At 38.9% G+C, this 24813-nt stretch overlaps 1 protein-coding gene across 4 annotated transcripts in view; it reads right to left on the bottom strand.

Moving 5' to 3' along the window:
* Nucleotides 1–636: 636 nt before the first annotated feature.
* The window catches only part of LOC107787291 (sister-chromatid cohesion protein 3), a 28557-nt gene continuing 4380 nt past the window's right edge, over nt 637–24813 (bottom strand). For 2 of the 4 annotated variants that reach the window (XM_075254061.1, XM_075254055.1), the window contains exons 9-22: nt 24666–24808; nt 24458–24585; nt 23852–24025; nt 22994–23155; nt 22712–22912; nt 22501–22638; nt 22234–22428; nt 21963–22107; nt 20183–20289; nt 19910–20047; nt 19127–19389; nt 17504–17628; nt 1427–1719; nt 637–864 (exon numbers count right to left, since the gene is read on the bottom strand). In XM_075254061.1, the coding sequence (XP_075110162.1) occupies nt 1478–1719; nt 17504–17628; nt 19127–19389; nt 19910–20047; nt 20183–20289; nt 21963–22107; nt 22234–22428; nt 22501–22638; nt 22712–22912; nt 22994–23155; nt 23852–24025; nt 24458–24585; nt 24666–24808 (2161 nt within the window). In that variant the 3' untranslated portion in view covers nt 637–864; nt 1427–1477. The remainder of the gene's footprint in view (nt 865–1426; nt 1720–17503; nt 17629–19126; nt 19390–19909; nt 20048–20182; nt 20290–21962; nt 22108–22233; nt 22429–22500; nt 22639–22711; nt 22913–22993; nt 23156–23851; nt 24026–24457; nt 24586–24665; nt 24809–24813) is intronic. The other 2 variants (XM_075254064.1, XM_075254063.1) reach the window with 1 other exon arrangement.

Genomic DNA, 24813 nt, shown 5'->3' on the forward strand with positions numbered 1-24813 from the left:
GGCTCGCAAAGGGTATCGCCGCTTGGATTTATTTTATTTTATCTTAATTTAGTAGTTTTAGTTTATATTATTTTTATTTCTTTTGTAGTAATAGACTTTTCAATAAATCTTCTTGGATTTTCTTTATTCTACAGTTCTTTTCCGAAGAATATTTGTGTTGAACCGGGGAACCTTTCCCTATGATGAATGACGTAACAACTGTCTTAAGGGAATTAGTCTTATTTAGTTATATGGAGACTTTTGGATTACTTGGTACTAATAAAATTAGTCTTTTTCATGTGGGTTGTGAACTGACAATACCCCTTCGAAACTTTGTGTTGTGAATTGACAAAATAAGTTACATGGGGTAAAATGATTGTTATGATAACTTTTTGGCTCGTTTTGTGACTTTTTGTCAACTAGTTGGCATGATATTGCTCTAATTGTTCGTATTAAGAAGTAAAATTAATCCATCTTGACTAGTTCATGTGCCATGTTTGTTGGGTTTTGTTAAAACATTCTTGTGCTTACTTTTATCATCTAGAACTTGCCCGGTTGGTCTTTCAATGCTAATCTTAGCTTTCTTAAGCATTTTTTTCCGTCAATTCAGCAGTTGCTATTAAGAGCTCAAAGGTAACGGAATGACCGGACATCTTATCCCCAAAATAAGCTAGCAAATCAATAAAAGTATTGAAATTGGCAAAAAGATATTGCAAATATAGCTATAAGAGAAAAAGGATATGAGAATGACAAGAAACCTATTAAATACACAAAGGCTGCACCTAATGTCTATACTTTCAACAAAAGCTTCCTCAAACTAGTATGGTTCACAAGGAAACTGTTTGCTCATGGTGACAGAGAAAAGACCTTCAAAGATTGGAGAACCTGCAAAATCACAAACGGAATTTACTTCAGCTGTCAATTCCAGAAGAAAAAAAAAAGATGAAAATGCTCAGTCTTGAGTGAGATCAACAATCATAATCAAGACCGTAAATTTGTCCCAGATAGAATCAGAGCCTAATAATCAATCATAATATCATATGAAGGAAAGCTCCTAGTCTTAAATAACAGATGTCAAGAATAAGCTGATCTATCCTGTGGAAATTGTGGAACATGAAACCAGTGCCTAAGCTGATCTAACCAACAACAACAACAACAACAACCCAGTATAATCCCACTTAGTGGGGTCTGGGGAGGGTAGTGTGTACGCAGACCTTACCCCTACCCTAGGGTAGAGAGACTGTTTCCAAATAGACCCCCGGCATCCTTCCCTCCAAGAACTTCCCACCTTGCTCTTGGGGAGACTCGAACTCACAACCTCTCGGTTGGAAGTGGGGGTTGCTTACCATCAGAGCAACCCCTCTTGTCTATAATCCCACCTAAGCTGATCTAACCAATTTTAATTAATCATTTTTCTTGCTCAAATTGCCAATCAATGAATAAGTACCTGATACTTTGGAATAGAACCAATCTAAACAGAGACCAGAATGACCAGTTCTCATATGGCCTCAGCTCTCTTTGATGTCTTCAGAGACCTTAGCTTGGATGATGACTTAATAGATTGTATTAGAGGGACCTCCTCTTCGTCATCTTGTTTTTCTTCATCTGCGTCCTGGTCAGATCCACAGATTGATTCCTCGTCTTCGCTAGAAGTGTGCTTGTTAAACAGCTTTTTTCCTTGTAAGTTCTGCCTCTTAGGAGGACGACCTCGACGTCTCATGGCCGAACCTTCCTTACCATCTATAAAAGAACTCACATTAGCCGTCAGTTCCAACAGATCCTATCATTGGACAATACGAAAGTAATGGGCTTTTATGACATTCATCCCTCTATATGATCAATCAACATGATAGCAAGCAAAAGTCTTTGACACCAACACCATGCTTGATGTATAAAAATCAACCCTGCCCATCGTATCTGATTTCACTACCTTAATTTCTGCAATCTTCGCATAGACTACTGACAACTTCGTTCCAAAAAGCAAATACGGTGAGTCAAGAGATGAACAAGAAATTTTGACAGTCAGCAAGGAAACCTCAGAAACAACTAATTATCCACAAGCAAGCCCAAAAGTATTACACCACTAATACCACCTGATTGGATGGCCAATGTTTCACCCCCAATACCCTTTTAAATGTAAAGCTGTCCTACCAAGCACATGTTTGACATCCTCATCTATAGATAGTTGACACCATCAGAATTTCAATATATTTCAGAGATTCAATGTTCAGCTCCCTTATGGAGCAGTTTTGCAGAAATAGCTATTGGCATACATTTTTAATGCAAGATGAAGTGACTTCAAATTCAGGAGATTCTCTAGTAATTAGAGCCGGAAAGGTCTATACAGATCATAGGCACAAAAACAGGAATTGCTGAATGTGCCTTCTTTAAGGAGTGGACAAACAAATTGTGAGAGTTTGCTCCCAACAAAAAAGATTGTGAGTAATTGTGAGACGACATAAAGGAGAAGTCCACTGTTTGTACATCATTGCAGTGGACAAATGTGCATCAATCCTGTGTGCTAGAGCAATTCTTTACAATAACGAGTGATGCCAGCTAACTTAAGAAAATAAGATGACTGGAAGCTGGAAGTAGATAACATATATTAGACTGAACAACTTTCAAAGGCAACATACTGCAGGAGAAGTTGGGGAGGAAAGATAAAAGAAAAGGTATTTCAGTGTGAAACACTGCTAAAGTCTACTAAGTAATGAGAAGAGTTCATTAGCACCAAGTCACGCTTGGGACTCTACAGGGTCTACGGAAACTGCTCTTTTGGTTGGGGAATACGGCTGTAAAATTAGCTAAGATCAGTTCAAGCTACTTGGTTTTGTTTGCAATATAGGCAGACCGCTCGCTGAACCGAAATCAGTTTGGTTTTTTCCCTTTGGGCCTCAATTTAACTTCTAGTTTTTTTTTTCCCTTTTGGTCTTCATATCTCCAACTAGCATGAAAGTGCAGAAACAAGTTCAGTTCCGTTGGAAGTATTACTTTGGTTGATACACACTCAATTGCAATGACTTGATGAGAATTTATCAGCATCTTCATTGTTCTTAAATGTGAGTTCAAAATCTTAAAGTCCTTTGCAGATACTAAAGGTCATGTATCATGTGGTTTCGTTAATTCAACATATCCTGCCATGAAGTGCCACCGATATTCAAAGGTAAGTTTTATAGAGCGGTGGTTAGACCAGCCATGTTGTATGGGGCTAAGTATTGGCCAGTTAAGAACTCATGTATCCAGAAGATGAAAGTAACAGAAATGAGGATGTTGAGGTGGATGTGCGGACACACTAAGATGGATAAGATTAGGAATGAGGATATTCAGGAAAAGACACGCTTGACCCCCATGGATGACAAGCTGCGGGAAGCGAGGCTCAGATGGTTCGAGCACGTTCATAGGAGAAGCCTAGATGCCCCAGTAAAGAGGTGTGAGCAGCTGGCTTTGGTGGGTACGAGGAGAGGTAGAGGACGGGCTAAGAAGTATTGGGGAGAGGTGATCAGGCAGAACATAGCGTGGCTTCAGATTACCAAGGACATGGCCCTAGAGAGGAAGTTGCGGAGGTCGAGCATTAAGGTTGTAGTTTAGGAGGTAGTTGTGCATATCTACGACACATCAGAGTGAGGCTAGTCTGATAGGATTTTGTCTTAGACTATTAGTGGTTAATGTCGTGTTCACACTGCTCTTTTGTTTCTCATAGTGTTAGACCTTATCTACATGTTATTGTTTTGCTTTTCATATATTTTTTGGTTCTTGTATTGCTGTTATTTTTTATATGATTTCTGATGATGGTACTGATATATTGACTCTTGAGTCGAGGGTCTATCGGAAACAGCCTCTCTACCGCTCGGGGTAGGGGTAAGGTCTGCGTAGACACTACCCTCCCCAGACCCCATTAGTGGGATTTCACTAGGTCGTTGTTGAAAATGGTGATAACGATACTGTTATTGAAATCTAAAAAGTGTAGGGTTGCACTGCTAAACTTATTCGGCAAATTGCTTAGGAACTGAATCATGTTGTTCTGTTGTATAAAAATGTCTAAAACTCAATTTCATTCCTCTTAACTGTTCCCAATACGCATAGTTTTGATTGATGAGTCGCCAGCCGATGTTAACGAGAGGCTGGGAGTTTGGAGACAGACTCTTAAGTCTAAAGGTTTCAAGCTGAGCAGGACGAAGACGGAATACCTGGAGTGTAAGTTCAGCGCTGAGCCGGGGGAAGTGGGCGTGGATGTGAGGCTTGAATCATAGGTCATCCCGAGTAGAGGCAGCTTCAAGTACCTTGGTTCGGTTATCCAGGAAGTTATGCGGATTTTGGTTCCAGGTATATCGATGTCGCACATCGTATTGGGGTAGGATGAATGAAGTGGAGGTTAGCATCTGGAGGCTTGTGTGACAAGAGAGTGCCACCGATACTCAAAGGTAAGTTCTATAAAGCAGTGGTTAGACCGGCCATGATGTATGAAGCTGAGTGTTGGCCTGTTAAGAACTCACATATCCAAAAGATGAAAGTAGCAGAAATAAGAATGTTGAGGTGGATGTGCGGGCACACTTAGGAATGATGATATTCGAGAGAAGGTGCACGTGGCTCCCATTGATGACAAAATGCAGGAAGCGAGGCTCAGATGGTTCGGGCATGTTCCGAGGAGAAGCTCAGATGCTCCGGTAAGGAGGTGTGAGCGGCTGGTTGTGAAGGGCACGAGAAGAGGTAGAGGGCAGCCTAAAAAGTATTGGGGAGAGGTGATTAGGCAGGATTGGGCAAGGCTTCAGATTTCCGAGGACATGACACTTGATAGGAAGATGTGGAGGTCGAGTATTAGGGTTGTAGGTTAGGAGGTAGTTGAGTCTTACCTTACTTTGTACCTTTGTAAGACTGGTCTGGTAAGGTTTTTGTCTAAGATAACTAGTGGCAATATTGTGTCTTACTATTTCGCTTTTCAGTGTAGGCCCTATTTACTAGTTATCTCTTTTGCTTTGCATCTTTATTCTGGATTTCATATTGTTCATATTTTTCCTATGATTTCTGTGGTGATACTAATATTGTCTTCTTTTGTCTTTTTATTTTCTTGAGCCGAGGGTCTTTCGGAAACAGCCTCTCTACTCCTTCGAGGTAGGGGTAAGGTCTGTGTACACACTACCCTCCCCAGACCCCACTAATGGGATTTTACTGGGTTGTTGCTGTTGTTGTATATATTCCAAATTTTTCAAGTTTTTAGAAGAAAAAAGCCAAAACATGAAATTTCATCCTGAACCAAAAGATGCCTTAAAGAAATGAACCTAGTAAAAGTTGAAAATTTAGGCTAATTCTGTGTAAAACCCCGTAGATTTGAATCTTCATCATGCTAATTAAGGGCCTAAGCATGTAATTAAAGTGTTACAAAAGTGTTAACAACATTACATGATGCAGGTGATATGATCGAGACATGAATACAAGTGTTTGAGATAGCTTGAAAGGTATTGAAATTGAAGTAGTGGACTAGCCAAAGGAAACCAAAAATAGAAGTTGAAAAAATGAAATTAAGCATCAAGGGTGTCTCTTGATAGTCTCGCGCCGCGAAACACCTGTCCTGCCCATCATCAGAGTCTCGTGGTGGCATCGCGACGTTACGGGACCTCATCTAGGAAAATAGATATTGCAACCTCGAACAATACAATTTGCCAATTTGGCATATCGTAAGCCATACCGCAAGGGAGGGGCTTCGCCAGGACAATGGCGTCATGCCCAAGGAAAGTGAATTGTGGCAAGGCAAACACGCGGATGCCCATGACTATAAACCGACAACAATAGCATGGAGAGAGAATGAGAGGTTGGTTTTTGAGTTAGGGCTTGGAGTTTAGAGTGAGAGCTCGGCCAAGGGATTAATTCCACATTTCCATCAAACAAGATTCTCAATTCTCCCCAAGAATTCTTCAAAGTAGAAATTTTCAAGATTTGTCTCCAAGAGAATGAACATTGTTGGACGTTAGAAGTGTCAAGGGATTGAAGATGAATAAGCTAAGGCTAAGGTAAGTTGAGGCCTAACTTTCTTGTGGCGCTTTCCTCAAACTACATGATCAATAAAGCTTTTAAATATGATTTGAATTGCTTTCTCAAAATATATATATATATGATTTGAATTGTGGACACATGCTTGCCGGGAAGTGGGTGGTTCTCGCACTTCAAAAGCATGGTGCGACAGACAATTACTTCCCCACAAGCATGGTTGACACATGCTAGAAGCTTTCAAAAAGAGCTATCTAGTTGACAATCGAATTTGTTAAGCAAAATCATTGAAGTGATTCTATAAAAGTTGCATGATTTACATGACACTTTTTTTCCATTTTTTTTGGGAAGGTAAATATTTATTATAATAGTACCAAGATGGTACTATATTAAAGATACAGAGAACACTCCAAAATAACAAACACTCCCTACACCACACCTAGAAAATCCAAGAAATCCATAAACTGATACAAATCCATTAAGGAACCACCCTTGCACCAATAATATAAATTATGAATACCCCAATGGTACATAGCATAACATATTAACAAATAGGCTTTATTGTTTTTACACCAGAAAAACTAAAACCAGCCCTTTTCTATCTCTTTCTCTGCAGATGACCCCTTCTCTCCCTCTTTTATTTCTCTTTTAGAACTTAGAACTTCCCTTCTAGTTCTCTGCATTTAATCACTTTTCTAAAACTAAAAAGGGCATCAAGCAAAACAAAGAAGTAAACGATAAACTTAGTAGAACCCCAGATATAGGAGAAGCCATTTTCAGAACTGTAGCTCAAACATGTAAATTTACCAACTTCACACAATAGCCAGCTAATAAAACCCAATTGCAAAATACTTATCACATTTCCATGTTTGTCTTGTTGGGTGTATGTATGTATGTAGGGACATAGAGTCGATACCTTAGCAGATTTCTGCTGTGAAAGAACTTGAAAAGTTATCATCAATTTTGACTCCCTCTTCTATAATTTTCCAAAGCACAGTTTAATTCATGCCATAGTCCAAAACAGATTGACAAGATTCTAAAACCCAGATCAAGTTTTACTTCTAGAACTCAGAAAATGAAACACAGTAGAAATCACACAGGAAAATTGGAACTTTTTAAAATATTGATCAGATACTTCAACAGAAACTTCTGGTTCCTTCTCATTAAAAAAATTTCGAGATTTTGCTGCATCAAACTTTGATGCTAGGAGTAAATGGCAGAGATAAAATTGGATATAAAGACTGAAAAAGGTGGAGAAGAAATTGGGAATTTTGGTGAAAGACCAAAAAGGCCCTATTCTAATGAGTTGACAGGTGTTTTGGCAATTAAAGCTCATTTGAGCTTTATTTAAAAATATTAGATGAAGCTTGAACATCATTTTAAAATTCAGACCAAATCTAGACATCCTAATTTTAGATCTGCATGTACACATCACTTATGCGCAAATTAATATCAAGGATATGTTTTCAGGGTTCTTGGACTATAGAAGAGTTGTTTTCGGAAAAAGAACCCAACTGCTTGCTTTTACAAACAAAATAACCACTTGTTCTTCAAAAACAAATGGAAGGAAAAGTGGAAAAGAAAAAAAAGACACCTCTTTCTTGAAAAATAGTGGGTCACATTAGGGCACACTGCCCACAAAACTGGCTTCTTCATTTCTTCCCCTTTTTCAGTCTAGCAAAATTGAAATTTGGCCCTACTATTTTATTTCCAACAAATTTTTTTTTCCTCAACAAAAGAATATCCAGAAATACATTTAGAGATTGTTTGGTTCACATATTAGTTATGCAAGTATTATAATGCAAAGAGTTTTTATGCCGTGAATCATAATGAAGGGATTGTTATACAGTGAATAATAATGTAGAGATTGTTATGCAATGAATAATAATGCATGAAATGTTAAGTAAGGTTATTTACTTTAAGGGCGTCCGTATTAAAAAAACATGTATTCTTGTTTCAAATTATCCCGCATAAAATACATAACTTCTAGCGTAACTTAATGCGGGTATTGTTTAATACCACAAACCAAAAGCTGCATAAGCCAACCAAACGCCGCATTAGTTAACCGGGAATTATGTTTCCTAATCCCTCCAAACAGACATTGTATTAAATGCGGGATTCAATGCTGGAATTATTTTCCTAATCTCTCTAACAAAACGACCCCTTAGTAACATCCAAAGATATATGACCGGTCTTAATCAATCAATTTCACAAAGATAGAGATTAGGTGACATTATTTTCCAGAATAAACCCCACCCAGTCCTCCAAAATTGTGTTAGGTAACATCCAAAGATATATAACCGGTCTTAATCAATCAATTTCACAAAGATAGAGATTAGGTGACATTATTTTCCAGAATAAACCCCACCCAGTCCTCCAAAATTGTGTTAGGTCACAGAAACAGTTAACAAGCAGCAGAAAAATACTATGTAGCCGCGGGAAACAGAACCAGTCGCCGGAAAATAAAAAAGTTGTCGGAATGTGATGAAACTTGGAGGGTAGAGTCGGAATTAGTAGGCGAGCAATCTGTCCTCGAGGAACTTCTCCAAAAAATGATCGGAAAAGGTCGTACTCGTCGGCGCGTGGGACCATGCGCTCGCCGAAACCCTAGCTTCTGACAACGCGTGAGGGCGTGTGAGGCTGCTTGTACCGGAGAGGTTGAGTGGGGTTTGGCCGTCGGACGATGATGGATCTTTTGGTGGTGTTGGATTTTGCACAACACTGACGGAGAGAGATGACGCAAGATAGCCGTGAAAAGTCACCGGAAAATTGAGGCACAGTGACTTTCTAATGCGTTCTATTTCTCAGATGTGTCTCACCACCAAGACTCTGATACCATGTGAGAAATAATACACAGAAAAAATGTTATGTTATTGATCTACCCTAACTATAATACAAGTACCCCTATTTATAACAAGACACAATACCTACGTTACTCACTATTGAAGAGAAGATCTCCTTGGCTCACGACGTGGCTTTAAGTGATAGGGGATTTTAACCTAAAGACAACATAGGAGGGAGGGGGGTCAAAAGAAAGTCAGGATATGGCAAAAGCATCTTTTTGGATTGAATGGGCTTTAGTGAATCATAATGAAGGGATTGTTATACGGTGAATAATAATGTAGAGATTGTTATGCAATGAATAATAATGCATGAAATGTTAAGTAAGGTTATTTACTTTAAGGGCGTCCGTATTAAAAATACATGTATTCTTGTTTCAAATTATCCCGCATAAAATAATACATAACTTCTAGCGTAACTTAATGCAGGTATTGTTTAATACCACAAACCAAAAGCTGCATAAGCCAACCAAACGCCGCATTAGTTAACCGGGAATTATGTTTCCTAATCCATCCAAACAGACATTGTATTAAATGCGAGATTCAATGCTGGAATTATTTTCCTAGTCCCTCCAACAAAGCGACCCCTTAGTAACATCCAAAGATATATAACCGGTCTTAATCAATCAATTTCACAAAGATAGAGATTAGGTGACATTATTTTCCAGAAAAAACCCCGCCCAGTCCTCCAAAATTGTGTTAGGTAACATCCAAAGATACATAACCGGTCTTAATCAATCAATTTCACAAAGATAGAGATTAGGTGACATTATTTTCCAGAATAAACCCCACCCAGTCCTCCAAAATTGTGTTAGGTCACAGAAACAGTTAACAAGCAGCAGAAAAATACTATGTAGCCGCGGGAAACAGAACCAGTCGCCGGAAAATAAAAAAGTTGTCGGAATGTGATGAAACTTGGAGGGTAGAGTCGGAATTAGTAGGCGAGCAATCTGTCCTCGAGGAACTTCTCCAAAAAATGATCGGAAAAGGTGGTACTCGTCGGCGCGTGGGACCATGCGCTCGCCGAAACCCTAGCTTCTGACAACGCGTGAGGGCGTGTGAGGCTGCTTGTACCGGAGAGGTTGAGTGGGGTTTGGCCGTCGGACGATGATGGATCTTTTGGTGGTGTTGGATTTTGCACAACACTGACGGAGAGAGAGATGACGCAAGATAGCCGTGAAAAGTCACCGGAAAATTGAGGCACAGTGACTTTCTAATGCGTTCTATTTCTCAGATGTGTCTCACCACCAAGACTCTGATACCATGTGAGAAATAATACACAGAAAAAATGTTATGTTATTGATCTACCCTAACTATAATACAAGTACCCCTATTTATAACAAGACACAATACCTACGTTACTCACTATTGAAGAGAAGATCTCCTTGGCTCACGACGTGGCTTTAAGTGATAGGGGATTTTAACCTAAAGACAACATAGGAGGGAGGGGGGTCAAAAGAAAGTCAGGATATGGCAAAAGCATCTTTTTGGATTGAATGGGCTTTAGTGAATCATAATGAAGGGATTGTTATACGGTGAATAATAATGTAGAGATTGTTATGCAATGAATAATAATGCATGAAATGTTAAGTAAGGTTATTTACTTTAAGGGCGTCCGTATTAAAAATACATGTATTCTTGTTTCAAATTATCCCGCATAAAATAATACATAACTTCTAGCGTAACTTAATGCAGGTATTGTTTAATACCACAAACCAAAAGCTGCATAAGCCAACCAAACGCCGCATTAGTTAACCGGGAATTATGTTTCCTAATCCATCCAAACAGACATTGTATTAAATGCGAGATTCAATGCTGGAATTATTTTCCTAGTCCCTCCAACAAAGCGACCCCTTAGTAACATCCAAAGATATATAACCGGTCTTAATCAATCAATTTCACAAAGATAGAGATTAGGTGACATTATTTTCCAGAAAAAACCCCGCCCAGTCCTCCAAAATTGTGTTAGGTAACATCCAAAGATACATAACCGGTCTTAATCAATCAATTTCACAAAGATAGAGATTAGGTGACATTATTTTCCAGAATAAACCCCACCCAGTCCTCCAAAATTGTGTTAGGTCACAGAAACAGTTAACAAGCAGCAGAAAAATACTATGTAGCCGCGGGAAACAGAACCAGTCGCCGGAAAATAAAAAAGTTATCGGAATGTGATGAAACTTGGAGGGTAGAGTCGGAATTAGTAGGCGAGCAATCTGTCCTCGAGGAACTTCTCCAAAAAATGATCGGAAAAGGTGGTACTCGTCGGCGCGTGGGACCATGCGCTTGCCGAAACCCTAGCTTCTGACAACGCGTGAGGGCGTGTGAGGCTGCTTGTACCGGAGAGGTTGAGTGGGGTTTGGCCGTCGGACGATGATGGATCTTTTGGTGGTGTTGGATTTTGCACAACACTGACGGAGAGAGAGATGACGCAAGATAGCCGTGAAAAGTCACCGGAAAATTGAGGCACAGTGACTTTCTAATGCGTTCTATTTCTCAGATGTGTCTCACCACCAAGACTCTGATACCATGTGAGAAATAATACACAGAAAAAATGTTATGTTATTGATCTACCCTAACTATAATACAAGTACCCCTATTTATAACAAGACACAATACCTACGTTACTCACTATTGAAGAGAAGATCTCCTTGGCTCACGACGTGGCTTTAAGTGATAGGGGATTTTAACCTAAAGACAACATAGGAGGGAGGGGGGTCAAAAGAAAGTCAGGATATGGCAAAAGCATCTTTTTGGATTGAATGGGCTTTAGTGAATCATAATGAAGGGATTGTTATACGGTGAATAATAATGTAGAGATTGTTATGCAATGAATAATAATGCATGAAATGTTAAGTAAGGTTATTTACTTTAAGGGCGTCCGTATTAAAAATACATGTATTCTTGTTTCAAATTATCCCGCATAAAATAATACATAACTTCTAGCGTAACTTAATGCAGGTATTGTTTAATACCACAAACCAAAAGCTGCATAAGCCAACCAAACGCCGCATTAGTTAACCGGGAATTATGTTTCCTAATCCATCCAAACAGACATTGTATTAAATGCGAGATTCAATGCTGGAATTATTTTCCTAGTCCCTCCAACAAAGCGACCCCTTAGTAACATCCAAAGATATATAACCGGTCTTAATCAATCAATTTCACAAAGATAGAGATTAGGTGACATTATTTTCCAGAAAAAACCCCGCCCAGTCCTCCAAAATTGTGTTAGGTAACATCCAAAGATACATAACCGGTCTTAATCAATCAATTTCACAAAGATAGAGATTAGGTGACATTATTTTCCAGAATAAACCCCACCCAGTCCTCCAAAATTGTCTTAGGTCACAGAAACAGTTAACAAGCAGCAGAAAAATACTATGTAGCCGCGGGAAACAGAACCAGTCGCCGGAAAATAAAAAAGTTGTCGGAATGTGATGAAACTTGGAGGGTAGAGTCGGAATTAGTAGGCGAGCAATCTGTCCTCGAGGAACTTCTCCAAAAAATGATCGGAAAAGGTCGTACTCGTCGGCGCGTGGGACCATGCGCTCGCCGAAACCCTAGCTTCTGACAACGCGTGAGGGCGTGTGAGGCTGCTTGTACCGGAGAGGTTGAGTGGGGTTTGGCCGTCGGACGATGATGGATCTTTTGGTGGTGTTGGATTTTGCACAACACTGACGGAGAGAGAGATGACGCAAGATAGCCGTGAAAAGTCACCGGAAAATTGAGGCACAGTGACTTTCTAATGCGTTCTATTTCTCAGATGTGTCTCACCACCAAGACTCTGATACCATGTGAGAAATAATACACAGAAAAAATGTTATGTTATTGATCTACCCTAACTATAATACAAGTACCCCTATTTATAACAAGACACAATACCTACGTTACTCACTATTGAAGAGAAGATCTCCTTGGCTCACGACGTGGCTTTAAGTGATAGGGGATTTTAACCTAAAGACAACATAGGAGGGAGGGGGGTCAAAAGAAAGTCAGGATATGGCAAAAGCATCTTTTTGGATTGAATGGGCTTTAGTGAATCATAATGAAGGGATTGTTATACGGTGAATAATAATGTAGAGATTGTTATGCAATGAATAATAATGCATGAAATGTTAAGTAAGGTTATTTACTTTAAGGGCGTCCGTATTAAAAATACATGTATTCTTGTTTCAAATTATCCCGCATAAAATAATACATAACTTCTAGCGTAACTTAATGCAGGTATTGTTTAATACCACAAACCAAAAGCTGCATAAGCCAACCAAACGCCGCATTAGTTAACCGGGAATTATGTTTCCTAATCCATCCAAACAGACATTGTATTAAATGCGAGATTCAATGCTGGAATTATTTTCCTAGTCCCTCCAACAAAGCGACCCCTTAGTAACATCCAAAGATATATAACCGGTCTTAATCAATCAATTTCACAAAGATAGAGATTAGGTGACATTATTTTCCAGAAAAAACCCCGCCCAGTCCTCCAAAATTGTGTTAGGTAACATCCAAAGATACATAACCGGTCTTAATCAATCAATTTCACAAAGATAGAGATTAGGTGACATTATTTTCCAGAATAAACCCCACCCAGTCCTCCAAAATTGTCTTAGGTCACAGAAACAGTTAACAAGCAGCAGAAAAATACTATGTAGCCGCGGGAAACAGAACCAGTCGCCGGAAAATAAAAAAGTTGTCGGAATGTGATGAAACTTGGAGGGTAGAGTCGGAATTAGTAGGCGAGCAATCTGTCCTCGAGGAACTTCTCCAAAAAATGATCGGAAAAGGTCGTACTCGTCGGCGCGTGGGACCATGCGCTCGCCGAAACCCTAGCTTCTGACAACGCGTGAGGGCGTGTGAGGCTGCTTGTACCGGAGAGGTTGAGTGGGGTTTGGCCGTCGGACGATGATGGATCTTTTGGTGGTGTTGGATTTTGCACAACACTGACGGAGAGAGAGATGACGCAAGATAGCCGTGAAAAGTCACCGGAAAATTGAGGCACAGTGACTTTCTAATGCGTTCTATTTCTCAGATGTGTCTCACCACCAAGACTCTGATACCATGTGAGAAATAATACACAGAAAAAATGTTATGTTATTGATCTACCCTAACTATAATACAAGTACCCCTATTTATAACAAGACACAATACCTACGTTACTCACTATTGAAGAGAAGATCTCCTTGGCTCACGACGTGGCTTTAAGTGATAGGGGATTTTAACCTAAAGACAACATAGGAGGGAGGGGGGTCAAAAGAAAGTCAGGATATGGCAAAAGCATCTTTTTGGATTGAATGGGCTTTAGTGAATCATAATGAAGGGATTGTTATACGGTGAATAATAATGTAGAGATTGTTATGCAATGAATAATAATGCATGAAATGTTAAGTAAGGTTATTTACTTTAAGGGCGTCCGTATTAAAAATACATGTATTCTTGTTTCAAATTATCCCGCATAAAATAATACATAACTTCTAGCGTAACTTAATGCAGGTATTGTTTAATACCACAAACCAAAAGCTGCATAAGCCAACCAAACGCCGCATTAGTTAACCGGGAATTATGTTTCCTAATCCATCCAAACAGACATTGTATTAAATGCGAGATTCAATGCTGGAATTATTTTCCTAGTCCCTCCAACAAAGCGACCCCTTAGTAACATCCAAAGATATATAACCGGTCTTAATCAATCAATTTCACAAAGATAGAGATTAGGTGACATTATTTTCCAGAAAAAACCCCGCCCAGTCCTCCAAAATTGTGTTAGGTAACATCCAAAGATACATAACCGGTCTTAATCAATCAATTTCACAAAGATAGAGATTAGGTGACATTATTTTCCAGAATAAACCCCACCCAGTCCTCCAAAATTGTCTTAGGTCACAGAAACAGTTAACAAGCAGCAGAAAAATACTATGTAGCCGCGGGAAACAGAACCAGTCGCCGGAAAATAAAAAAGTTGTCGGAATGTGATGAAACTTGGAGGGTAGAGTCGGAATTAGTAGGCGAGCAATCTGTCCTCGAGGAACTTCTCCAAAAAATGATCGGAAAAGGTCGTACTCGTCGGCGCGTGGGACCATGCGCTCGCCGAAACCCTAGCTTCTGACAACGCGTGAGGGCGTGTGAGGCTGCTTGTACCGGAGAGGTTGAGTGGGGTTTGGCCGTCGGACGATGATGGATCTTTTGGTGGTGTTGGATTTTGCACAACACTGACGGAGAGAGAGATGACGCAAGATAGCCGTGAAAAGTCACCGGAAAATTGAGGCACAGTGACTTTCTAATGCGTTCTATTTCTCAGATGTGTCTCACCACCAAGACTCTGATACCATGTGAGAAATAATACACAGAAAAAATGTTATGTTATTGATCTACCCTAACTATAATACAAGTACCCCTATTTATAACAAGACACAATACCTACGTTACTCACTATTGAAGAGAAGATCTCCTTGGCTCACGACGTGGCTTTAAGTGATAGGGGATTTTAACCTAAAGACAACATAGGAGGGAGGGGGGTCAAAAGAAAGTCAGGATATGGCAAAAGCATCTTTTTGGATTGAATGGGCTTTAGTGAATCATAATGAAGGGATTGTTATACGGTGAATAATAATGTAGAGATTGTTATGCAATGAATAATAATGCATGAAATGTTAAGTAAGGTTATTTACTTTAAGGGCGTCCGTATTAAAAATACATGTATTCTTGTTTCAAATTATCCCGCATAAAATAATACATAACTTCTAGCGTAACTTAATGCAGGTATTGTTTAATACCACAAACCAAAAGCTGCATAAGCCAACCAAACGCCGCATTAGTTAACCGGGAATTATGTTTCCTAATCCATCCAAACAGACATTGTATTAAATGCGAGATTCAATGCTGGAATTATTTTCCTAGTCCCTCCAACAAAGCGACCCCTTAGTAACATCCAAAGATATATAACCGGTCTTAATCAATCAATTTCACAAAGATAGAGATTAGGTGACATTATTTTCCAGAAAAAACCCCGCCCAGTCCTCCAAAATTGTGTTAGGTCACAAAAACGGTTAACAAGCAGCAGAAAAATACAATGTAGCAGCGGGAAACAGAAACAGTCGCCGGAATCTGCCAATAGCCGCCGGAAAATAAAAAGGATGAAACTTTGAAGGTAGAGTCGGAATTAGTAGGTGAGCAATCTGTCCTCAAGAAACTTCTCCAAAAAATGGTCGGAAAAGGTCGTACTCGTCGGCGCGTGGTCTCACGCGCTCGCCGGAACCCTAGCTTCTGACGACGTGTGTGGGCGCGTGAGGCTGCTTGACCGGAGAGGTTGAGTTGGGTTTGGTCGCCGGACGATGATGGATCTTTTGGTGGTGTTGGATTTTGCACAACACTGACTGAGAGGCACAGTGACTTTCTAATGTGTTCTACTTCTCAGATGTGTCTCACCACCAAGACTCTGATACCATGTGAGAAATAATACACAGGAAAAATATTATGTTATTGATCTACCATAGCTATAATACAAGTACCCCTATTTATAACAAGACACAATACCTACGTTACTCCTATTCCATGTAGGACTATGCTTATTTACATAACAACTAACTTACTAACAAGAACCACCAAGGAAAATCAAAGAGCTATAAAATTAGTAAAAATTGGAAAATCGGGAAGGGGAAAAAAAAAAAGACGACTTCCAACACGCAACATGAAGACTTCTTTTAAAGTTGTTTTACAATTCAAACATAGCTTCTGAACTATTACTCATGCTCGTTTTTACACTCATACCCTTGTGACTTCCTTCTATCAAAGGACACTTGGAACTTGGTAGAACAACAATGGATAATCAATCTAATAAAATGTTTTAGTGACTATTCTCTAGAGCTCATGAAGAGTAATGACATTACCACCACTAAGATAGGAATTTTAAAAATAAAAAAAAAATTAAAGATAGGAATTTGCCAAATAATTGTTATGATACTTGAGGTAGTGGAGACACTTACATTAGGAACATTGGTGTTAATTACGAGTCTGCTTAATGTGTTTAGGAATTTGTATGTTAGTGACTTAGTGTTCAGACAAGTGTGAGATAAAGAGTATTTCTAGTGTTAAATAACTCTGATTTGTCTTAAATAACAATGAGTATTAGAATGAAACATGTCTAAATAGAGCGGAATGCACACAGAGTGCTCATATTCCGAGCCTAACTAATTTTTATGATTGAGGTATTGTTATTATTGTCGACTAATGTGGCACACAACAGGATTGGACATAATCACTTTCGAGTTTCACTCCACTTACCATCACGGGCTATCCCAAAATGACAAGGAAGTGAACCGCATGGCACTTATTTAATAGTCAAACCAACCTCCTTTTCTATTTATAGCCCATCAGGCATTTGTTAGACTTCGTGAGCAAACCAACCTCTTTTAAGTTTTTGATCCCCCCCCAAACCACCCACCCACCCAAACACAGTTTCAAACATCCTAAGCATGTGCTTACATACATCAGTTCTCCTCTTCCACAGGAAAAAGAAAAAGAAAAAGAAACCCTTTGGGAGTGAACTCAAACTAGGACTCACTGGAGACCAGAGCCATTTACGAGGAGTGAAACAATAAAGAATAACTCGCAAATTAAAGAAGCACACAACATAAAATGGGAGAAAGACAGGAGAGGACAAACTACAGCAAAAGATAAATTCAGAAAATTGAAAGCATGTGTACCTTGTAAACCTTCATCCTTTGCATACTTCTCACAGACTGTGTCTACAAATATATGATAGGGTCGCCAACCACTTGGATCTTCATCCATATTAACATTTTCAGTTCTTTTCTCAACATCTTTCAAGCTGATCACATGAAAGTTGAATTGATAGTCTGTACCGTATGATACTTATAATAACAAAATAGCATTGAAAGATTAAATGATGACAAGACAGGATTGCTAAGGCCGCTCTCTCAAGGACAACCTTAAAAAAAATGAAAGAACGCTAAAATGTAAAGCCAATACAATATTCACCATTGACATGCCCAAAAGCAAGAAAACATTTCGTCCAATGAGACAGCTATAGCTGATCATTAGTAAAGTTTCATTTATTTCTTTGAGACACAATATAGAGTCCAAAAGTATCAACCTCCTATATCCTTGATCTCAGACACCAGTAACGCAGTAAGGCTGTAGTTGAGAGTAAGCAGCAGTCATAGCTAATTTAAGTTCTGGGCATCCCCCTACTTTTTAGCTCAGTAGATCTTGCAAGAAGGTATGCCCTCTTCTTTATAGGTTAAACATGGTACACCCTAACACTTTTCTAGGCTGTTGCTTCCATTTTCATTTTCTTTTTCGCTAACGGACCAGGACAGCTGAAAGTAGGATAGACAGAACAAGGAACTCTTCACAATAAACTCATTTTATCATAGACTATTGAGAAGGAAGGACATTTTTTTCCCATCCCTTGGTATTGGTTCCTATAGGCACCTAAAAGGTTTGCTTTTTTCCTTAGCCATTCTAACAGCTGAGAATTTGAAGAAATAGAAGATACTTCACATCTACTGGTGCTTTGGGTGCAAGAAGTCGCGATAAAATGTCAACCACTTGCATTTCACAGTCATATCGAATGCCAATTGTGGAACACAGCGTGGAATATGTTTGGCACCAGGTAATGCCGGCTACCATAATAGACTTATTCTGAGTTGGGAATTCAAGAGGAAAAGGAGTAGATATGGAAATGGCTCCTCTAGCACTTATGCGGCTAATATGGAAAGAAAAAAAAACAAAACTTTGAAGAAGCTAAACTCCTATGTGCATATCAGAGGATCATTTAAATTTTCTGCAAGTTTTTGGAGCAGATACGCGATTCCAATTGACAATGAAGATTGGGTAATCTTTGTAAGAAATCACATTTTCTCCAGAACCTGCACTTCCGCATACTGCTTGTATACGGCTAGTCCCCTATCATATCAACAAAATACTTCAACAAAAGCACTTCATATTCTTTAAACCAAAAAATGAAAAAGAAAGGTTTCTGAGCCTGCCACAATCACGACAGTTCAAGCCCCAAAATATTAACGGGATGTCTCAATTTTCAGGCAAATATCTGACCAATCCACATCTAAATCCCACCCCTGGAACCAAGCAGAATACAGTGTTTCAAGCTCCTTCAATATTCAAAATCCGAGGAATGCCAGAAGATAATCCCTTATTTTCTCAAGTTGTTACATACCAGGACTCATGTACAATTTTAAAAACCACACTTGATAGATCATCTAACATGATTAAAGTCAGGATTACACAGCATGTTAACCTTTCATTATGTGACTAAAAAGGGGGAAAATAAGTTAAGCTCTTACATGTCCATAATATCTGGCGGAGGAAGTTTGGATATGAAATGCAGCACGGCACCATCTAAGAAAGATAAATGTTCTGGAGCATCTGAAAAGGCATATTGAATGCCTCCTGTGACAATATTTAGAACATCTGATCGATGCTTGTTTTTAGCAGCCTTTCCAAAAGTTTTAGCAAGCTCACTCGCAAGATCTTCACATTCTTGAAATGTCTTTCTTGCTGAATTGTCATCATCAGAAGAAAGTACCACTAAGTACCGTTGATATGCCTGCAGAACCGGAACAAACATGCTCAACCACTCAATGAGGGGGGAAAAATACTATTTTGCTGCCAAATTACGACCTTGCTTCCTTTTTGAATCTAACATGTATACTTTCTTTCCAAACAAAGAATCTAACATGTATTCTTTCCAAACTTTATTTACTCTGAATCATGTGGCTAGCTGAGTTAAAGTGTTGAAAGCCACCCAAAATAACCAATAAACTGCCAGGAGAAAGGCCACCACAATAGCAGACAAGGACATAGACATGCCTCTTTTTTAAAAGCATGAGATTTGTTAATCCTAGCTCTTTGGATCATAACACACCCAACTTAGACACACCCCAATAACATGAAAGATATACACCGACAACATCTCAGCCAAACCAAACTGCTCAACCATATGATTATCCAATTTTGAAACAATTTTTTTCTGCTGCAATTTCATCAGAATGCTTACCGGTAAGCCAACCTTCCAAGTGACCAAAATAAAATAGAAATCATCTCAGTTAAGAAGTAATGATACTTACCTTCTTTAGTGCCTCTAGGAACAGACATGCAACATCTGCACCTTTATTCCTTAAGACTGTTAGCAAATGCTTAATGACCTCAGACACACTTGTTCCATGCATCGCGAAACGAGATACTATCTCTGGAGCAAGATACTCCTGTAGACATAGTTTACATTGATGAAATATGTCAGCAGCTGATAAAGAAAATTAATGGTGAGGCACCAAATCCCCAAAGTATATCTAGTAATTAAGTTCGGAACAATCCAACTATGAAAAGAGAATCCACCTAACCTTAGGAACTGCCTCAACAGCAACCAACTTCGCCACAGCAATGATTATAGCATCTCGATTTGTCTCCTCAATGTATTCCCTATTAGAATCATCTTCTTCAGTCTCATCTGTTTCCACGTTAGAAGATAAATTAAATACCCCAAAGCATCCATCAGGTGAAAAAAGAAACCCTTTCCAGGGTTGAATGGATAGGTAGTGTTGGAGGCTGTTTTGGAAATTGAAAACACTTTATTTGGTTCAGTTGAAAAGAATGTTATCCTTTCATTGACACCTCTAGATGGCCAGTGGAGATCTATTTTTCCACCACTACTCAAAGGTATATTGATGATCTTCTGCTTACAGATTACGTGCTCAAGTTTTTGCAGCATCTTTTTTTACGATATATAAATAACAGATTTTGTGGTCAAGATCGCTCATGAAAGTAGCAGAGATGAGGATGTTGAGATGGATGTGTGGGCACACCAGGTTAGATATGATCAGAAATGAGGTTATTCACGACAAGGTGAGTGTGGCCCCTATTGAGGACAAGATGCGGGAAGCGCGGCTTAGGTGGTTTGGTCATGTGAGGAGGAGGAGCACAGACGCCCCGGTGAGGAGGTGTGAGAGGTTGACATTGGAGGGCCTGCGGAGAGGTAGAGGTAGGCCAAAGAAGAGGTGGGGAGAGGTGATTAGGCAAGACATGGCGAGCTTCAGCTGATCGAGGACATAACCCTTGATAGGAGATATGGAGGCCGAGGATTAGGGTAATAGAGTAGGTAGTCTAGAGTGTTCATAACAGTAGTATTGGCACGCAGTCTTGCCTTGTGTTGGTAGTAGGTTTTTATGACTAGCCGTTGTTTTCTTTCATTGTTGATCACCTTACTATCTTGTTGTTTTTATTCTGCTTTTATATGGCTTTTTGGTGATGTCCCTTCTTGTCTATATTTTCATTGATATGGTGCTTATGCTTTCCTGAGCCGAGGGTCTACTGGAAACAGACTCTCTATCCTCACAAGCTAGGAATAGGGTCTGCGTACACACTACCCTCCTCAGACCCCACGGTGTAAGATAATATTGGGTATGTTGTTGTTTATAAATAACAGTTTTGCACGTGTCACACTACTTCATGATGTAAGAGCGCATACAACAGAAAAAGGAAAGTAAAACACCTCTTTTCCTCCTGTTTGGTTGTGTTGGGAGCGGAGTGTACTAGTTTCTTCTTAATGATCCTTTTCCATCAAACAAAAAAAGCTAGAATCTTCATCTAGGAAGTAATGCTAGAATAAAGATGGATAAAAAGGTCTCCTTTTAGAAATCAGGCTCCACAGCATGAAGTAAACAAATATAAAAATCAATGCACAACAACTAATTCTTTCAATTAAGATACAGCATGAGGAAATGAATTGACTTCAAGAAAAATATACATTTAGCACTCAAGTTCATGTGACTACTCAAGCACCAAAGTGTTTCCATAGTGACCATAATAATGATGATTAGTTTATATCTAAAAGCAAGATTTATCTAAAATTGAAACTACTAAACTTAGCCATAGAGCTTTAGTGGCACCTAAACAAGCAAGTACAGATCAGCACTACATGGCTTGCCAATTCCAATTCCAGCTTTCTTTTATAATTAAAAGTGCTGCAATATGAAGTACGATTGCTCTAGAATCAAGCTATTCTATAGTTAAAATAAAACAATAGTGTTAGAGCCGTACTATTATTCCTATTTACAACAGTAAGATGTGAGCTAGAGCTGTCACGCCTTTAGAGTAAATAGCGAATGAGCAAGTTAAGACCACCTGAAATATGTAGTTGGTGTTCACCAAGCTTCCAGAACTTTTGAAGAATGGATTCATCTGGAGAGTACCCCAAAACTTCTAGCTCAGTGGAAGCAAAGGTTGCTTTCCTGAACAGACACCATTGTTCTGAAAGAATAACACAAACCTGGACCAAGAAAACACAAACTCAAATTAACCAAAAGAGAACAAAGGCACTAATAGGAGATAGCTGAACATAGATGTTTGGAAATTACATATGGTCGGATGCGGATATTTGAGAAACAATGCTTACCCTACATGCAAGATGATTCGCACGAAGACCTTCAGGAGATTCAGTAGTCAGGAAGGACTCAAGTAGTTTAAACAAGGTACTGCGCTTGGAAATTAAGGAAGACACTGATTGCTCGGGGACTGTGCCAGAGTTTATGATAGAGTGTAGGCACCAGCAAACATGCAGATGCATGTTGAGAAGCAGAAATCCAATTACCTGAACAGTAAGCCAAAGCAGTTGTGTATTGGCAAGATTGCAAAAAAAATTAATTAAAACAACACCACCCACCTCGTCATCAATACTTCTGAAGTTTTTAAGAGTCTCCGCAAAATCTTTATACAAGCTTTCAATGGAAATTTGCCTTGACAATTGAAGTTCATACAATCTTTTCAAATTAACAAGCAGTGAATATTCATCATCACCATCCTGCAACAACAAAGCTTGTAGATTTATCCAAAATGCACCAATAAAACACATAGAATAGCAATTGAGCCCATACCACAACTTCTTTTATTGCAGATTTAAGTTTGACAATGAGCTCATCCTCAATCTCCTTTAATTTGTTAAGGGCAAAGTCCTGTAACTCCCCTCGACTCTCAGTGGCACAGAAGCCCACAGCTTTTACACAAGATCTCAGAGCTTCCTTCTCACCATGCTTAAAAAATGCCTCTTTCATCAGAAGGACAGCAGATTTAAAATTCTGGAAAAGAAAAAGAAAACAAGTTACTTCGTATTGGCAATCCCTAAACAATTCATCATCATAAAAGTTCCTCAAACGCACCTGATCTTGTCTTTTAAGAGAATAGAGCTCAAGGTTCATATGAACAATGATTTCGAGTAGATAAGGAATTTTTGCTTTGTCAGACATAAATTTGCGAAGAAGCTGCGGATAATTCCTCATCATAGCAACGGTTATATCACGTTTACAACTTTCAAACATTTCCTGCCGATTACAACGTAAGAAGTCTAAGAATTCTGTGTTCAGGAGTATAGTATGCTCTAAACAACACCAATATAATTTGTCATTGACAAAGAACACTAATGAACAAATCAATCTCAAATAATCTAACACCATTCTGAACTTAAGGTAAGAAAACTCAATGACCACATAATATCAAAACGACAGCATCTGGAAGATCATCCTGTAAACAGCTTTTGACACTACAAAGCAAAAAGAGTTGCTGTCCTTGTTCTATGGTGTACATGAACATAAATTGACTGAGGGCACTATATTATCACTCCAAGCAAAATAAAACGTCTTAATGCTGGAAAGTGTGAAATATGGTAACATGAAGAAAAAAAAATGAAAATGGCACCTCTACCATTGAATAATACTAGTAAGTAATAAGCTTTTAAAAACGTAGATGGGTGTATTTTTTTGAAAAACCAGATGAATGTATTTAAGCAACTGACCTGAAAGATAAATTGTGGCACAGACACTACTAAAACAGTACAGATCAACCAGGTTGCAGAAATATCACCAAACTTATTGTTTCACAAGCACTTTGTTGGAATCCATAATCAAGTGTAAACGGTGAAGTTTGAAGCACAAATATAGCAAGTGTAAATGGTGAGGTTTGAAGCACAAATGTAGCAATTCGCAAAGAGAGTATCAACTAGAAGAACTAAAGAACCTCACCTTTTGTGCTTTAGTGTAATATTGTTTTCTATTATCACTAGCAGGAACAATCTTCTCCCCGACTGCCTTTCTAATTGATGCAGCAAGCAACCGAATTAGGTTTGTCGCATCTACATCACTTAGTTCAGCTGATGGCTCTTCCTCCAAGAGCATAGACAGGATACACTTCCAATCCTGCAGGGACATAATTTTCAAGTAAATACTTTCCTAGAGTCCACCCACGGAAACCAGGATAGGCAGGAGACCCTTCTCAAGTTATCGTATGATAACAAGGATAATAGCTATCTAATCAATGGAAATAGAAAATGCAATTTAAGGCAAGTTGTAGGAAATACTAGTCTGACCAAACTACAGATAATGTAATTACAGCAATAATACTAAAAATCATAGGGAATACTGGTCAATTCCAGATATCATACAGTAATTTATAGTGTGTATAAAACTAAGTTGAGCCACTAGATTCTGGAAGTCTAGGTATAGAAGATGTAGACTCACTGAAAGTTGTAGGGAAATACTACTCTGACCAAACTACAGATATAATATGGTGATAGTAATTTGTTCAGATAACATCAAGCCTTAGATCAAAAGATGGTGTACATAACGTACTTTCATGGCATCCATATACTCCCAGATATCATCAATGACATACATGCTCAGCATTTCGTCTTTTGAGAACTCTCTCAATATGCGCAGCAGTCTACTCAGATGAACCTCAGAAGAATCAGTATTATCCCCTGACAACTTTTTGTTATCAATACAATTGTATTAATCAAGCAAATAGAAAGCACATGATGCAGAACAGGGTGATAAAAACCTGAACTAGATTGTGAACTGTTCAATCGCTGGGCAATCAGATTATCATACACTAGTGCTCCAATGGCACGCCTGATATCTGGTGGATCATCAATTAGCAAATCATATAATGAACTTAATTCTTCCTCGGGAACAAGTTGATGTCTGCA

The sequence above is a fragment of the Nicotiana tabacum genome, chromosome 1 (assembly GCF_000715075.1).
Source record: "Nicotiana tabacum cultivar K326 chromosome 1, ASM71507v2, whole genome shotgun sequence".
NCBI classification, from domain to species: domain Eukaryota; kingdom Viridiplantae; phylum Streptophyta; class Magnoliopsida; order Solanales; family Solanaceae; genus Nicotiana; species Nicotiana tabacum.